Source organism: Pan paniscus, chromosome 4 (genome assembly GCF_029289425.2).
Source record: "Pan paniscus chromosome 4, NHGRI_mPanPan1-v2.0_pri, whole genome shotgun sequence".
Classification (NCBI taxonomy): Eukaryota; Metazoa; Chordata; class Mammalia; order Primates; family Hominidae; genus Pan; species Pan paniscus.
In genome coordinates this window covers 14,829,608-14,847,361 of record NC_073253.2, presented here as the reverse complement: position 1 = coordinate 14,847,361, position 17,754 = coordinate 14,829,608, and the positions used below count along the sequence as shown (strand labels likewise).

The 17,754-nt window shown below is 41.6% G+C and overlaps 1 protein-coding gene across 1 annotated transcript in view; it reads right to left on the bottom strand.

Moving 5' to 3' along the window:
- Positions 1-558: 558 nt before the first annotated feature.
- Positions 559-17,754, bottom strand: part of OTULINL (OTU deubiquitinase with linear linkage specificity like) — a 28,988-nt gene continuing 11,792 nt past the window's right edge. The window contains exons 2-8 of the mRNA XM_008975441.6: positions 10,184-10,343; positions 10,064-10,095; positions 9,866-9,957; positions 8,976-9,125; positions 3,897-4,025; positions 2,337-2,606; positions 559-1,511 (exon numbers count right to left, since the gene is read on the bottom strand). Coding sequence (XP_008973689.1) covers positions 1,338-1,511; positions 2,337-2,606; positions 3,897-4,025; positions 8,976-9,125; positions 9,866-9,957; positions 10,064-10,095; positions 10,184-10,343 — 1,007 coding nt within the window. The 3' untranslated portion in view covers positions 559-1,337. The remainder of the gene's footprint in view (positions 1,512-2,336; positions 2,607-3,896; positions 4,026-8,975; positions 9,126-9,865; positions 9,958-10,063; positions 10,096-10,183; positions 10,344-17,754) is intronic.

The following is a 17,754-nucleotide window of genomic DNA, read 5'->3' as shown; positions in this document are numbered from 1 at the left end:
GCCTGAGAATACTAGTTTTCTGTTGCTACAACACATTACCACAAACTTAGTGGCTTAAACACAAATCTATTATCTTACAGTTCTGCAGATTAGAGGTCCAACACAGGCTTCACTGGGCTAAAATCAAGGTGTTGGCAGGGCTGTGCTCCTTCTGGAGGCTATGGGGAAGTTTCTGTTTCCTTTCCAGTCTCAATTCTACAGGCTGCCTGCAACTCCCTGGCTTATGGCCCCTTCCTCCATCTTCAAAGCCAGCAATGGTGCATCTCTCTCTAACCGTTCTTCCATATTTCACATTCCCCTCTGACTCTGACACTCTTCCAATTCTCTCTTCCACTTTTAAGAACCATTCTGATTACACTGCGTCCACCTGGAGAATCCAGAAAAATCTCCCTATTTCAGCATCAGTGGATTAGCATCTCAGTTCCACCTGCAACCTTAATTCTCCTTTCCCATTTAACCCATTTAGCCCTTTACGGCTCTGAGGATTCAGACACAGACATCTTTGGGGAGCACAGGGCATTATTCTGCCTACCATAATGAGATTCCACACATTAAATACACATTAAATGTACCACAGTTTAATATTTTTGTGATAGTTCAATAACTGTCATTGGCTTTAATCTACAGAATTTTTAAAAATCTAAATAAAACTATTAAGCTGGCCAGATAAAATAGTAACAAAAAAAGTAAAGAGATATAAAACAAACTGTACAGTATTACAAAGTAGTGGTTCTCTGTATATGTGTATATATGTATATATAAAACTATACACAGATACATGTGTGTATATAAACATACATATGTATATATACACACATATACTTAATTTCAAAGTTAACCAAATGGTTATCAAAAATTAATATACAACAAAGATTCCTGGGAAGGTAATGCTTATATAAAATAAGGCCATGTTTCTAAAAATCCCCCAAACTAGTCCAAGGTAAGATTTTTAATGAAGAACATAAAGGTTAAAGAAATTCTTTCTCTCCAGGTTAGCTGTTTTTCCCTACTTGTTTTCTTCTTGCTTTTTCCTGTTGTTGTCCATATTAAACTTCTTTGTGCTCTTAAAGGCCTGCCATCATGTGAAGTGGCCACGCCCCTTATGGACAAAGTCAAGCCACCAACTCCCAAATGTATCAGTGCAGCTGCTTCAGAGGAAATCACTGAAAAATAAAGAAAAACCATCCATGCATGGCTGCATCCAGTGTACCTGTAATCCTGAAGAAAAGGTCCTAATTCCTTCCATGCTGAAATGCTAGCTTTGGTTTCAGAGAGAGACTTTATTGCAACTGTGACCACCGTCACTGGTGAGCACTGCTGTTCGGCCCCCAGCGGACTTAAAAGACTGGAATGTGGTAGTGGCGGTCGTTCTCGGTCAGCAGGGAGATCTCCGGCCAGTCCCTGAGAGGCTCCTCTGGGTAGCAGACTTCAAAGTCTCTGGAGTTAAACTTGAACAGTCTGAACACTTTTATCTTTACTTCAAGGGAGTATCCAAGTATAAACATATCAATCTGTGGATGAGATGAAAGACAGGTCACAGATCCACACTTGCAAATTCCTGCCTCCCACCACGGTGGGGGGAAGTGTTCCTCTGCAGTTTATGAAATAATCTGCTTGTTGACAGACCCACCCATACACCACTGAGTGGGCACAGAGTTCAGAACAAATGCTCATTGTGTGGAAGGAAGGGGACGAGCATAGGAACAACTCTGTAGACTAGCATGTAAAAATCACAGGAAAAAGCTACTTGAAAAAAAATTAGTGAAAAAAGAAAACAACACTCATGATAAAAACTACATTATTTTCCAATCAGTTTTATATCATTCAATCAGTTTTATATCATTTTATATCCATTTGTTTAAAAATGTCAGATAATTTTGTTCGCCCTCTAGGAAAGCAAAACAAAAAAGAAACTCTTTTCTAGAGGGATAAAAGCATTTTCATTTTCTGGCTTTAGAAAGTTTCAATTAATTTCTATTTATCTGCAATAGGTAACCAAATGCTTTCCCAAAATTATCTCATTTTCCACCTGGACTTTTTCCTGGTGAACATCTACGTGAGAGAACCTGTTGGCATCTGGGAAGCAGCGTGAGAGGTCAGAAAGGCCCCCAGAATTGGTGCTCTCTGGCTAGAGGTCTGAGGAGACACAAAGCAGCCAGCACAGAATAATGCATTTATTAGTCTTCTTTTCCTCATTTGAGGGGCGATAATATCAATCAACCACCTCTGTGCAATTGCTTATATCACCACTGAAAAGTCAACCCCAGACACCTCTGTGTTCAAATAGTGCCATAGCATCCTTGATCAAATACAAGCAGTTCTTCCGCCCCGGTTACCTGCTCTAGTCCACATGTGTCGCCTACAGAATTCAGGTGATTCATCATGAAGCTCAAAGGATCAGAGGATGTCTCCCTGGAAAACAGGAGTCTAAAAAGACTGGGAATGACCTTTTTAGTCTTCATTTGTTCATAAACTTCAGTGACTTGATACAGCATGATGAACTTTAAAGCTTCATAAAGTTTATATTCCAGAATGGCATCTGAAAAAAGCGTGTTGCACATACTTCCTCTCTTGTGATAATCTCTAATTCCATTAAATTCAGTCCACTAAAAACAGATGTAAAAGTGAAATTCAGAAGGATAAAGGTGAAGACATATACCATTCCATAATTTTTAATGTGTTTATAAAATAAACCAAAGATTAATAGAAAAAAGTGGAACTTTAACTCTTCACTTTATATCTTTCGGCACTGTTTGATTTTTTTTAACCATAAAAGTATACTGCAGTAGACTGAACATGTCTCCACCAACTTCCTATGTTGAAACCCTAATCCCAAGGTGATGGTATTAGAGGGTGTGTCCTTTGGGAGGTGATTAGGTCCTGACGGTGGAGCCCTCATGAATGGACCTGGTACTCTTATAAGAAGAGGCCAAAGAGCTAGCTAGTTCTCCTTCCACTATGTGAAGACACACCAAGAAGACAGCTGTCTATAAAACAGGAAGAGGGCTCTCACCAAAAACCCCACTGTGCTGGCACCCTGATCTCTGACTTCCAATCTCCAGAACTGTGAAAAATCAATCTTTATGGGTTAAGCCACCCAATTTATGGTATTTTGTTATAGAAGCCTAAGCTGACCATAAAACGTTTACAATAAGAAATTAGTTTAGATAAAATATTTTTTTCAAAAAGTATCACCTACTAGTTAAATACAAAGCAAGTCAGTTTTCCAAAACTGCTTAGGACGGATGGGTTACACAAAGGATATTCCACAGAATAGTGCTAGCGTGCTTTAACATTCACCGTGTATTCTGCACAGTTTAAAGCTCTCTGTGTATTACGTCATTGAATCCTCACAATAATGGTACAGGATATACACTATTGATGTTTCTCTTTAATACATAAGAAAACTATGGACCAGAAAGGTTATTTCCCAAGGTAACCCAGCTAGTGGTAGGCTCAGGATTCATTTCGATCATCCAAAATCTGTGTCATTATTGAAAGACAGGAAGAAGTCTTAGTCAAATTATTACATCTGTGCCATTACCAAGTTATGAATGGGGTGCATTCCAGGAGAGCACTTCTGAGCACCTTGCCTGGAACTTGCACCACATTTTTCTGGGGAAACAAAGGTACATGATTGGTAAGGTTTGCAGGCCGGCCCATAGAAGCCCCCGACCCTATAGGGCCTAATTATCGTGTAGAACAATGTTGCTCTCATTCACTTCTTGAAGGAGAAGGAAGGATAAGGAGGGAAATCATCAGTTACTAGAAGCATTTCTGCTTGCACTTCTTACTTTCCTAACATGAAGCAATGTCCCTGACATCAGAGAAAACTGGCTCTATCTGGGATATGTGCTTTTATTCCTAGTCTTTTTATTTCCCCCACAAACACTTACCTGTGTTTTCAATAATTCCACATATTTCCGTAGTTTTCCAAACACATTCGAGCCTGTATACTTCTCAGGACCAAAACTGTATTGCTGAATCCAATTACAACCTTGTGAAAACAGCAGTTTTTCAGGAAGCTTGAAAAGGAAGTAGATGCCAACTATGATTAGCATATGAACGTTTATTACACACAATTTGCTGTATAGCACAGCACACAACATTATCTTTTTTTTTTTTCGAGATGGAATCTCACTCTGTTGCCCAGGCTGGAGTGCAGTGGCGTGATCTCGGCTTACTGCAACCTCCACCTCCCAGGTCCAAGCGTTTCTGCTGCCTCAGCCTCCTGAGTAGCTAGGACTACAGGCATGAGCCACCACGCCCAGCTAATTTTTTGTATTTTTAGTAGAGAGGGGGTTGCACCATGTTGGTCAGGCTGGTCTCAAACTCCTGACCTCAAGCAATCTGCCCACCTTGGCCTCCCAAAGTGCTGGGATTACAGGTGTGAGCCACAGCACCCGGCCCAAACTTACCTCATTTAGCAATCTTTATTTTAAAAGACTATAGCAACAGTTAAGTATATTGCCTTCTTTTAGATTTGTGCCTTAGGTTATTTTTACATCATATTCTTACAATTTCACAAGTGATGAAAACATAGAATTGTGTCCATAGAAACAATCTTTTTTGTTAAAATAGTTACCAAATTTACTATATGTAGCCCTTTAGAAATTATTTTTAACCAAATGATGTTAGGGCAGTATATTACATCAGGGAACAGGTGGATTTTAGAATGATGCACTCTGTGGCTCACACCTGGCTGTCACTCACCAGCTGAGAGATTACTTAACCGGCATGGATTACTTAACTTCTTAGCCTCATCCTCCATTGTAACATACCAATAATACTGTGCATTTTATAGGACTCTTGTTAGGATTAAATAAGATTATGGTGTATGTAAGAGTCTAATCCATCATAGGTATCCAATACATTTTCCCATCCTACTCAGTTTGCTGAGCCTGGGAATCTCCGTTGTGGTTGTTTTGTTTTGTTTTCTTTTTTAAAGACAAGGTCTCACTTAATATAGTTTGTCTGTGTCCCCACCCAAATCTCATCTTGAATTCCCATGTGTTGTGGGAGGGACCTGGTGGGAGGTAACTGAATCGTGGGGGCAAGTCTTTTTCCTGTGCTGGTCTCATGATAGTCAATAAGTCTCACAAGATCTGATGGTTTTAAAAAGAAGCGTTCCCATGCACAGGCTTTCTCTTTTTGCCTGCCACCAACCACATAAAATGTGACTTGCTCCTCTGACTTCCGTCATGATTGTGAGGCTTCCCCAGCCACATGGATCTGTCCCTAAGTCCAGTTAAACCTCTTTCTTTTGTAAATTGCTCAGTCTCAGTTATGTCTTTATCAGCAGTGTGAAAACAGACTTATACAGTAAACTGGTACCAGGACTGGGGTGCTGCTGAAAAGATACCCAAAAACGTGAAAGCGACTTTGGAATTGGGTAACAAGCAGAGGTTGGAACAATTTGGAGTGCTCAGAAGAGGACAGGAAAACGTGGAAAAGTTTGGAACTCCCTAGAGACTTGTTGAATGGCTTTGACCAAAATGCTGATAATGATATGGATAATGAAATCCAGGCTGAGGTAGTCTCAGGTGGAGATGAGGAACTTGGAAACTGGAGCAAAGATGACTCTTGTTATGTTTTAATGAAGAGACTGGTGGCATTTTGCCCCTGCTCTAGAGATTTACGGAACTCTGAACTTGAGAGAGATGATTTAGAGTATCTGGTGAAAGAAATTTCTAAGCAGCAAAGCATTCAGAAGTGATTTGGATGCTGTTAAAGGCATTCAGTTTTGAAAGAGAAACAGAGCGTAAAAGTTCAGAAAATGTGCAGCCTCACAATGCTATAGGAAAGAAAATCTCATTTTCTGAGGAGAAATACAAGCTGGCTGCAGATATTTGCGTAACTAATGAGAAGCCAAATGTTAATCACCAAGACAATGAGGAAAATGTCTCCAGGACATGTCAGAAACCTTTACAGCAGCACCCGCACCGCCCCCCACCCACCCGCCCCATTACAGGCCCAGAGACCTAGGAGCAAAAAGCAGTTCCATGGGCCAGGCACAGGGTCCCTCTGCTGTGTACAGTCTGGGGACTTGGTGCTCTGCATCCCAGCCACTCCAGCCATGACTAAAAGGGGCCAAGCAAGGTATAGCTAGGGCCATGCCTTCAGAGGGTGCAAGCCCCAAGCCTTACCAGCTTCCACGTGGTGTTGGGCCTGTGGGTACACAGAAGTCAAGAACTGAGGGTTGGGAACCTCCACCCAGGTTTCAGAGGATATACAGAAATGCCTTGATGTCCAGGCAGAAGTTTGCTGCAGGGGCAGGGCACTCATAGAGAACCTCTGCTAGGGCAGCGTGAAAGGGAAATGTGGGGTGGGAGCCCCCACACTGAGACCCCATCCCCACTGGGGTGCTGCCTAGTGGAGCTGTGAGAAGAGGGCCACCGTTCCCCAGTCCCCAGAATGGTAGATCCACCAACACCTTGCACCATGCACCTGGGAAAGCCACAGGCACTTGACACTAGCCTGTGAAAGCAGCCAGGAGGGAGGCTGTACCCTGCAAAGCCACAGGGGCGGAGCTGCCCAAGACCATGGGAACCCACCTCTTGCATCAGTGTGACCTGGATATGAGACAGAATCAAAGGAGATCATTTTGGAGCTTTAAGATTTGACTGCCCTGCTGGATTTTGGACTTGCATGGCCTGTAGTCCCTTTGTTTAGGCCAATTTCTCCCATTTGGAATGGCTGTATTTACCCAGTATCCCCACTGCATCTAGGTAGTAACTAAACTGCTTTTGATTACAGGCTCATAGGTAGAAGGGACTTGCCTTGTTTTGGATGAGACTGTACTGTGAACTTTTGAGTTAATGCTGAAATGAGTTAAGACTTTGGGGGACTGCTGGGAAGGCATGATTGGTTTTGAAATGTGAAGATGTGAGATTTGGGAGGGGCCAGGGGTGGAATAATATGGTTTGGCCGTGTCCCCACCCAAGTATCATCTTGATTGTCTTTATCAGCAGCATGAAAACAGACTAATACACACTCTATCACCCAGGCTGGAGTACAGTGGTGCAATCATAGCTCAGTGTAACCTTAAACTCCTAGGGTCAAGCAATCCTCCCATCATAGTCTCCCAAGTAACTATGACCATAGGCATGACCACCATGTCTGGCTACATTTTTTTATTTTTTGGCAAGATGGAGTCTTGCTCTGTTGCCCAGGCTGGTCTTAAACTACTGGCCTCCAGAGATACTCCCAACTTGGCCTCCCAAAGTGCTGGGATTACAGGCATAAGCCACGGCTCCTGGCCTCTGTTGTATTTTTATATCTTTGTCCTCAGCAATTAGCAACCGGGCTAGCACATTGCATATATTTGACAAGCATTTGCTAGATGAAATGGAACTAACAGAAACAAGTTTAAATAAAAGATATTAAGAAAATTGAACACACACACACATACACACACATATATTTTATATTTCTTTGCACCTCTATCCTTAAATGTAGTTCCTATATTAGACATACTGCATTTAAAATAAAAACTCAGGTTACTTATCAAGAATGCACTGCCTTACATTGTTAAGAAAATCGGAAGCCACAGACTGGAGAAAATATCTGTAAATCATATATCTGACAAAGCACTGTATTCAGAATAAAGAACTCTCAAGACTCAATAATTTAAAAAAAAAAACATAAAAAATGAGCAAAAGATTTGAATAGCCATTTCTCCAAGAAGATAACAGGGATGACAAATAAGCACATGAAAAATGCTCAACATCATTACTCATTGGGGAATGCACACTAAAAGCACAATGATACCAATTCACAACTATTAGAATGGCTAAAAACAAAAACCTGACAATATCAAGTGCTGATGAGAATGTGGAACAACTGAAACATTGCTTATACATTGTTGGTGGGAATACAAAATGGCTGGGCCACTTTGGAACGCAGCTTGGCAGTTTCTTATGAAGTTAAACATGCACCTAGCATACAAGCAGGCAGTCTCACTCCTAGCTACTTACCCCCTCAATATGAAACCTATTGTTCATACAAAATCCTGTATGAGACTATTTATAACCACTTTATTTATAGTTGCCCCAAACTAAAAACAATCCAGATGGCCTTCAACTGGTGAATGGATAAACAAACTGTAGTACATTCATGTAAAGGAATACCACTCAACAATAAAAAAGGATGAAATACAAATTCACAGACACATTCAATTGGACATGCATTATGCTAAGTGAAAGAAACCAGATTCAAAAAGCTACATACTGAATGATTCCATTTATATGACATTCTGGAAAAAGCAAAACTATAGGGACAGAAAATAGATCAGTGGTTTCCAGGGGCTGGGGTAGGAGGAGGATGGACTACCAAAGTATACAAGAGAATCTTTGGGGTGGTCACAAACTATGCACTTATTAAAACTCTCATTAACTATAGAGTAAAAAAGTGAATTTTGCTTGATCACCTTACTTATCAAAGAACAGATGCCCCTCAAGAAAAGATGGTGGCATTAAAAACAAACACAGATAATGACTATCTTCTGAGATGGTTTATTTGCAACTGACATGAGAGACAGAGGACTGGATTAAATGGCCTCTTAAAATTCCTCTGGCCAGACATGATGGCTCACACCTATAATCCCAGCACTCTAGGAGGAGGAAGTGGACAGATTGCTTGAGCCCAGAAGTTCAAGACCAGCCTGGGCAACACGGAAAACCCTGTCTCTACAAAAAAATACAGAAATTACATGGGCGTGGTGGCATGCACCTGTGGTCCCAGCTACTCAGGAGGCTGAGATAGGAGAATCACTTGAGCCCAGAAGGTCAAGGCTGCACTGAGCCATGATCACCCCACTGCACTCAATCCTGGGTGACAGTGAGATCTTGTCTCAAAAAAACAAAAAAACTCTTCAATCTCATGGTCATCTGAGTACAAAGCCCCCAAAGACTAGGAGCCTGAGTTGCAGTTATTGTCAACATGACATTTCCCACATTTCCAGGGGGAAGACATACCTTAACAATGTCCTTTTCTTTCATCCATGATGGAAAAGAGATGCCCTGGCTGAATATCTGAAATAACACTGATCTGAGAGCATCATAGTTATCTCTTCTTACTTGTCGAACACATTTAATGTGATGCCGCCAAAATAGCTCCTCATAAGCCTAATACAATAAAAAGAGAAAGTTGTTTATTAATTCCACTGGACAAGAAAATAAAGTGAATTCACTGTATTTTCAGTGAGGTGTTCCCCCCAACTAAAGTGGACAACAGAAACAATGACAAATTACGAATATGACTGCATGTAATTTTAAAGTGACTCTCATTTGTACAGGTGTATTTTAGATGATAAATCCTGGAAGCAGAGCCAGGGAAGGTCACCTTGCGCAGATAAGGGATGCGACCTAATCACAGTGAAAAACTCTGTATACTTTTAGGACCATGCTAAGTACTTTATATGTACTCCCTCCACCCTTTTTTGCTTTTGCTAGTGGCAAGATTGGGCAGCACTGCTGGGGATATTTACCAAGATTGGTCCAATAAAAATTCTAAAAATCCTCAAAATATTTTACATCAGGGTGCCTGATCTTTTCAAAGACAGTCTCCACTGCACATGCGGATGTTTAATAGGCCTGGCCAGGAGGGTGATGAAAAGGCACAATGCCTGAGTTTCCTGCAATTACAGACCTCATCGACCTGAGCCCTTGAGGGCACGAGCTCCAGGTAAAAGCCCAAAGCCAAGGTCTAACAGCCATTTGGCTTTTGAGTTAGAGCCACAGTTGTTACTTGACTCACATTTTGGTACTGATGGATCTCTGGATTTAGTAAAGCAGAAGGGAATGTTTGTTTCCTGATTTTGACAGACAAATTCTATTTCTCCCATACCCTCTAAAAACAGACACACCTTCCTCATCAGCTTGTTACGGGGTGTCTCTCCTTTCCATTCTCTTGCACAATAACTGAGTAAATCAACCTCTGCCTCCACACTGAGGTTCCCTGGACCAAATAAAAAATAAAAAGCTGTTAATTTTCCCTTTCTTCTCCCTTCTTGAACCCTCTCTGCACCTTAAAAATAAAGAAATAAATGAATGAAAATATTTACTTTTGAATTTTCTCTGCAGATATCCAATCCACCTGAAAGATAAAAGGGAACAATAATATCAGAATTCTGCTTTGAATAGTAAAGATATATTTGAAATTTAAGGATGATACAGTGACCTACCATTTCAGCTTGTGCCCTGAATATAAATGTAGCCTCCGGAAGTAGCAGATGGCAGCCACCAGAAATGAAACTGCCAACATCACAAAGCCTTTTGCCATTCTCCAGACAGTGTCTAAGGCTTGGCTTGTAGCTAGCATCCAGGAGTGAACTTGGTCACTTCCTATGAAAATTACAAAAAAAAAAAAAAAAAAGCACATCACAATTACACAAGTTTGCTTTAAGAGAAAAAAAATGCAGAGAGAGATTGCATAATTTTACCTGCAAAGTATCTATCACTGATTTACATAAATATTTTTAAAGTATTTAAAAATTCAATCCAAAAATTAAAGAAATTTTTAATTTCTTTATGGTTCTCCCATAATCAGCATCATATACAAGACCATCTTTGTTCCACAAAATTAAGAAGAATAAAGAGTATGGGCTTCAGAATCTCTCAGACTTGAACTCAAAACCTGCCTCTACTATTTGATGTGTGACTATGGCAACATAACTCCTCTTCTGAATTTTCTTGACTGTACAATGAGTGTGAAAACACTGACTTGGCTAGGGAAAGATGGAACAAAATTTTTAAGCACTAGCACAATGCCTGCCACACACTTGGTTCTTGCTGAATATCTGAATTGGATCCCATACACAATTACAGGGATTCAATCCAGACCCAAATACACTGCAGGCAGTCAAACCAGGTGACGTCTAGCGATGCCTCCAGAGACGCCTCTGTATTCGTCCATTCTCATGCTGCTAATAAAGACATACCCGAGACTGGGTAATTTATAAAGGAAAGAGGTTTAATTGACTCACAGTTCAGCATGGCTGAGGATGTCTCAGGAAACTTACAATCATGGCAGAAGGGGAAGCAAACACATCCTTCTTCATATGGCAGCAGGTAGGAGAAGTGCCAAGCAAAAGGGGGGAAAGCCCCTTATAAAACCCATCAGATCTCGTGAGAACTCACTAGCATGAGAACAACATGAGGGTAACCAGCCCCATGATTCAATTACCTCCCACTGGGTCCCTCCTATGACACTTGGGGATTATATAATTCAAGATGAGATTTGTGTAGGGACAGAGCCAAACCATATCAGTCTCCAATATCCACTTCTGCCCATTTATATATTTTTGAAACATTACAGGCCATAACATATGGCATCACTTTAGCAGCACAGAGCAAGTAACTCAGACAGCAGGCACATAGATATCATTTCCAGAAAGTAGACCACTTAAAAGGAGTCATGAGATCTATTTAGTGATGCTGCATATGATATACACTGTGATTCCTGATTTGACAAAAGAGAAAACTAACAGGCCTAGAGAGTTCAAACAGTGCACTTGTAATATTTTGCTATGTTCAGTAGATTCCTTATGTTTGAGCACATAAAATGCTGAAGTACAAATGAGAAAGAGGACTTTGAATAATGACCAAACTTCTGGGGTTCATTGCAAAATAATTTCCTCCACAGTACATAATTTAGTAAAATTCCAGTGATTAACTACAGTAAAAGACTCATCAATGTAGAATCTAAAATTTTGACATTTTTTATCATCTGGATATTTGATGTGATATTTACACTTATAAAGAAATAATTTGCCAGCAAATAAAGAAAAAAACACTAGCAATTTTTTTTTTTTTTTTTGAGATGAAATCTCGTTCTTGTTGCCCAGGATGGAGTAGCAATGGCGTGATCTTGGCTCACCGTAACCTCTGCCTCCCGGGTTCAAGTGCTTCTCCTGTCTCAGCCTCCCCAGTTGCTGGGATTACAGGCATGCACCACCATGCCCGACTAGTTTTTTACTTTTAGTAGAGATGGGGTTTCTCCATGCTGGTCAGGCTGGTCTCGAGCTCCCAACCACAGGCAACCTGCCCACCTCAGCCTCCCAAAGTGCTGGGATTACAGGCGTGAGCCATGGCGCCCGGCCAACACTAGCAAATTTTAAAGATACATTTACAATTACTTAAAAGGATATTTTCAAAAACAAGTGCTTATCTGTTTAGAACAGTTAATTAGCTATTCAAATCATTATATATTTATTCTTACCTAGACATTTAGTAAAACTTTTTATGAAAGCTTAAAAATGTAATGCTATATGGCCTTTTACGTCTATAATTTAGATTTTTATTAATTCAGCTTGATTTTTCAACTTTAAAAATTCTGACACATGCAAATATTTTTAGTGAAGCTTTAAATTCATGGAAGAACTAGAATTTTACACACGTGATACATACTTTCTTTTACTGTAGGTACAAATGTTTTTTAGAAAAATGGACTATAACATGATTTTAGTTTTTTCCTCATTATAAAAGTTGGACATCTTCTCATATCAGCACACATAAATCTACATTATTCTTTTTAATAATGCATAATATTTCAGTATAAACTGTCCTAAATGTAAGCATTGCCTTTTTTTGAGACAGGGTCTTGTGCCGTTGCCCAGGCTGGAGCATGGAGCACAGTGGCATGATCACAGCTCACTGCAACCTCAAACTCTTAGATTCAAGCCATCCTCCCGCCTCAGCCTAACACTGCCTTATTGATAAACACTTGGATCATTTCCCATTTCTCACTTTTACAAACAATGCTGTGGCAAATATGCTTTTCTAACAGTCCTTGTGGTAGATTTTTAATAGGATAATTTCAAGAAAAGAAAATTCTAGGTCACAGGGTGTGCACATTTTCAGTTTTGACAGACACTGCCACAGACTCTCATCACATACACGAGAGCACCTACTTCCCTAAACCCCAGTACTGGTGTGATTTCTCACTTTAGGCTCCATTTACGAGGAAAGCTCTCCTGTATACCGGCTGTTCATATCTCTTCTTCTCTGAAGGCCTTTTGAAAGCATCTGCCTATTTCCCACAGGGTGGTGCTCACTTGTGGGTGGACGTGAAGGGCTTGCAGTCACTGAAGTGGGGATGGCTGCTGCCCCCTCCACGGACACATGCTCTCGTTTGTCGCAGGCTCCACCTAACCTGCTGCAGTTACAACCCAGGAACCTACCAGTTGGCAGTTACCAACTAGCCCCTGTGGAATTTGAGGTGAGACCCTGAAGCTGGGCCATCTCTCTTGAGCACAGGGCCTCTCTTGTAGCTCCCAGGCCTCCATGGGGACCCGCTACAGACCATGGCTCTCCCCACTCACATATACTCTTCCTACCACATGCCCTTACCCTCAAATCTCAACCCCACCTACAATCCAAGAGATTGTGATATGATCAACTCGTCAGAAAAAAAACCTAGAACACATGCCTGTACTCCTGGTCTCCCTCTACCCAATGTGTCCACATTGTTTTGTCAAGTAACTCCAGCCAAGAAGGGCCAGGGAGCCTATTCACGGGGGTGCTGGTGAGGGTACCAGAGAACCATCTGGAGGTGGATGGGAGGGTACTCTGTAGGACTTGTGAAGTCACATGGAAGCAGGCCATGGCCATATAGCCATGTATAGGATCTATACGAGCTGCTCACTGATGACATTAGGAGTGGGGCTTCTGTATCAAAGGAGAAATGCGTTTTAGTAGGAAAGAGTATGACTTCACCAATAGCTACAATAGCTACAGTTTAAGCTTTTATTATGTGCCAGCCCCTATGTTAAGTGTTCTACAGGAATTAATTCATTTACTCCTGTGACCATGCCATGGAGCAGGCAGTAAGAAGTCTCTAGAGTCTAACAACATGGTCCCCATGCTGGCCCTGCATACTGCAGCATGTGATATGGCGCAAGTGATTTCCCCTCCCTAAGCCTCAGTTTCTGAATCTAGGAATGAAGACAGCACACAGTAGAGCCTGGTGCACAGTGAGTGCTCAGTGCATGGTCACTCTTACTATCATCACTGCATCACAACACAGGAGGCACAGCAGGATCCACCTCTCAGGGCTGCTGTGAGACTGAAAGTAAATGTTGGGAAAGCACCTGGCACCATACCTGACACACACCATAAGTACCCAATAAACACGAATTATTGTTTTTATTGTTATTACTCTAGTAACCCTTATTTTGCAGAGAAAACTTTGAGGGGGAAAAAATTAAATAATTGCCCAGTGGGACTCGGCCAGTAAGTAGAAGAGCCAGAATTCAAAAACAGGAGCAATGTGATATACTATGGTATGAATGTGTCTCCAATGTGTCCCACATGTTAGTTTTATGTGTTGGAAACTTAATCACAAAATTCATATGATGATTGGAGGTGGGGCCTTTGGGAAATAATTAGGATTAGATAAGGCCATCAGCATGGGGCCCCCATGACAGGACTGGTGGCTGACCTGCATGCTAATACCCTCTCACCACGTGACACCCTCCACCACATTACAATGCAGCAAGAAGGCCCTCACCAGATCTGGTGCCTGCCGTGCTCTTGGACTCCCCAGTCCCCAGAACTGCAGGAAATAAACTTGTTTTCCTTATAAATCACCCAGTCTGTGGTATTCTGTTATAACAACAGAAAATGAACAAAAACATGATGCCAGAAGTTGCCTCCTTTACCACTTGGCTGTCCTGCTTCTGAATTAGGGAACCGAGGAAATCTTCAAATTAATATTGCTATAGCAAGTAAATTAAGACTCTTTAAAATGAAAATTTTTAAAAATTTATCCTTCCTGGGCTAATAACTGAATTACAACTAAAAAATGATACAGAAGAAAACACCGTAATGAGACATCTTGCAAAACAGTGTCATAATGACAGTTCTGATGACCTCCAGCATCAAATCTCATTTCCCCGAATACAACTGAGATAAAATTGTGGATATCAGAAGGTTCATAGGGGTCCCCCTTCCACCAGCCTGCCAAGGAGAATTCTGCAGTCCCTGGCCCAGCTTTCCCGCCTCATCCCTGGAGAGGGATGCCTGTGGAAGGCTTGGTGATTGGGACTCAGAGAAACAGGAAGGGAGAAAAGGTTTCACCTCCACGAATTCAGTCATTCTACATAAAAAAAGAACAAAAAGGAGTGTGTTGGGAGGGGAGCAAGTTTTGGCAAAAAGAATCTCCAGAAAGCCCACAAGGGGACTTCCAGGACAGTAGGAGCCTCAGGTCCACAGTGAAGTTTCACAAGTCCACAAGGAAGTTGCAAGGGGAAGCGGAAAAGAGCAGTGTTGCCAGAAATTATGGATTTGATCCTCTTTAATGCCTGTGAAGATACACAAAAACATGAAATTTCTTTTCAATATTTTTGGGCTGAACCACTTGGGTGGTGGCTGAAATGAGACCATACATACAGCACAATGCATGTCTGTTATATTGCAAAGTGTATTACCTAGGTCTCATACATCCCCCTAGTCATCAGCATTAATGCATGTTGGGACCCCGACCCACACAAGCAGAAGTAATGCTTCAGCAGTGAACATGTCCTAGAGGAATTACACCAGGACCTCCTGAAATCAACAATGTGAATATCAGAAACTAAAATCTGATCTGTGATCACTCAAACTATATATGGCAGATGAGACTGTTGGTCAGAACTACAAAAAAAAAAAAAAAAAAAAAAAAAAAAGCACCGTTTTTGGTGGTAAAATTCTACTTACTGTTTTTTTTTTCCATTCTCTACAATATACCAAAGCTGAAGTAATTCAAACATTAAAACAGGAAACCAAATACACACACACACATACCCCAAAACCCTGAAAACAAAACTAAAAGACACTGAAGAGCCGGAAACCAAGTGATCGTGCAAACAGCAGTTCTACCCCAGGAGCCTGAGGCTCCTACTGTCCTGGACATCACAGTCTCTCTATCTCATGGAAACTCAGCAGCGTCTGGTTTGCCTCAAACTTCCAGAATCTGTACTATCTCTACTTCCTCATGGGCCAGCTGCATAGTCCTCAACCTTGTCTACTTCCTCTCCTGATCTTATTCATGGTATATACAATATCAGTACCTCCACACTTTCTCTCTACACACAGACTCTGTCACCTGCATCTAGCCCACTGACTTTCTCCTGAAGCAGAGGTGGTCTTTCCAGGGCTACTGAGCAGGCCAGGGAGCGGGGACATCAACTCTGAGCTGGGAGGACATAAAGGCAATTTAATTTAGATGTCTGAGGTAGCAGAGAAAGTGAAGAAATATACATACAGTGAAATCATCTGGCTAAAAGAACTTAAGGTAGAAGTACTACATTTAATAAACACAACAGGTATTTCTATCTGCTTCAATGTCCTATTATGGTTAGTTAGCAGACGATGGAAGACAGAGTGGTGAAGAGAGGCTGATGGAATAGGAAGGAACTCAAGGGAGGGGTGAGAAAGGACACTCTGTGGCAAGAGAGGTAGGAAGATGGGGGTGGGTGAGCAAGCAGAGGACACAGACTCCTGAGGTGCTGGGGAAACTTCACACTTTTCTGAGCTGTGCCATGGAACCCTGCTCCCTTTGAAAAGGTGAATATGGCTTTTAGGTCATTTGTAATCAAGGGCAGGAAGTGCTGCACAGAGGAATAAACTGAAGCCAATGGAACAGTCAGATAGGGACGGGCTGGGAAGAGCTGCCCGCTCCCTTCCCCAGACCCCTCACCAGTTCCTCACACTTCTTCCCCCCTGGGCTGGATGCCAGGCAGGGAGGCAGTGAAGTGCAAGACACGCTCCCTGCCCACAGGGACCCCCTGGCCTGGGGACACAGTGTCCTCCTGTCAGCTGGTTGGGTGAGCACCTCCATTCCCCAGTAGGTCACCTCTCTCACAGGCTTTTAGTTTCTCCTTAGGCCTCAGTGTGACTGCAGGGAAAGGCTGGGAGCCTTCAGTGTGGGAACTGATTGTTTAATTCTGAGAAACTCAGCTCAAGAATAAAGCAAAATATTGTACATTAGTCTAAACAAATAAATTAAGCACTACACAAACAGAAGGAAAAACACACAGAACAAATCCTGTTAGGCCATCAAGTTTTCTAAATAATTTGGAGCACATGGAGATTCAAGAGATTTCTAGAAGTTAGCACAGCAGTGTGAAAGAGTAAGTTTAAATTGTGTTGGTTCTTGCAAAATCATAGATTAGTTGGTTGTTTTTCTACCAGTTACGGGGGAGATATTCAGAAAAAAAACACCCTCTTAATAAATCCTTAAACTCAAAGGACCATCTGAACTTTTGTATTTCAGGTATTAATTCTGCTCAATACGAAATGACAGTCTTCCACTTAGTAGAATACAATAACCAACAACTACGAGATCAATATCACTGAGAAAGAGAACCACCAAGTGGGAGGATTTTATCTTGAAAGTCATGACCACTAAGACATTCAACTGTAGGCTGTCATGCAACCCACTTATGCTGTCAGCACCATCCCCCCAGGATGGGGCACACTGCCCCCAAGGCGCCCACTAAACTGAAAGTATCAATAAATATGACAGGAAGCTGCTCCTGGCCAAACACTGAGAGGATTGTGTGTGTGTTTTCTTTAATAACATCACAGCTGAGAGTCGGGCACATCTCTTGACTGGGCACATCTTCTAGAGATGTTGAATGCAACCCATCATTTTAAAGGTAAGTTTCATTTTCTCATCACTGCATTTTAAAAATCCACCCAACTATAAAACCACAAAAGCTATAGATGAGATAGGCTACTACTAAAGAGGAAGTTGTAATTCCTTCCCCGTGGA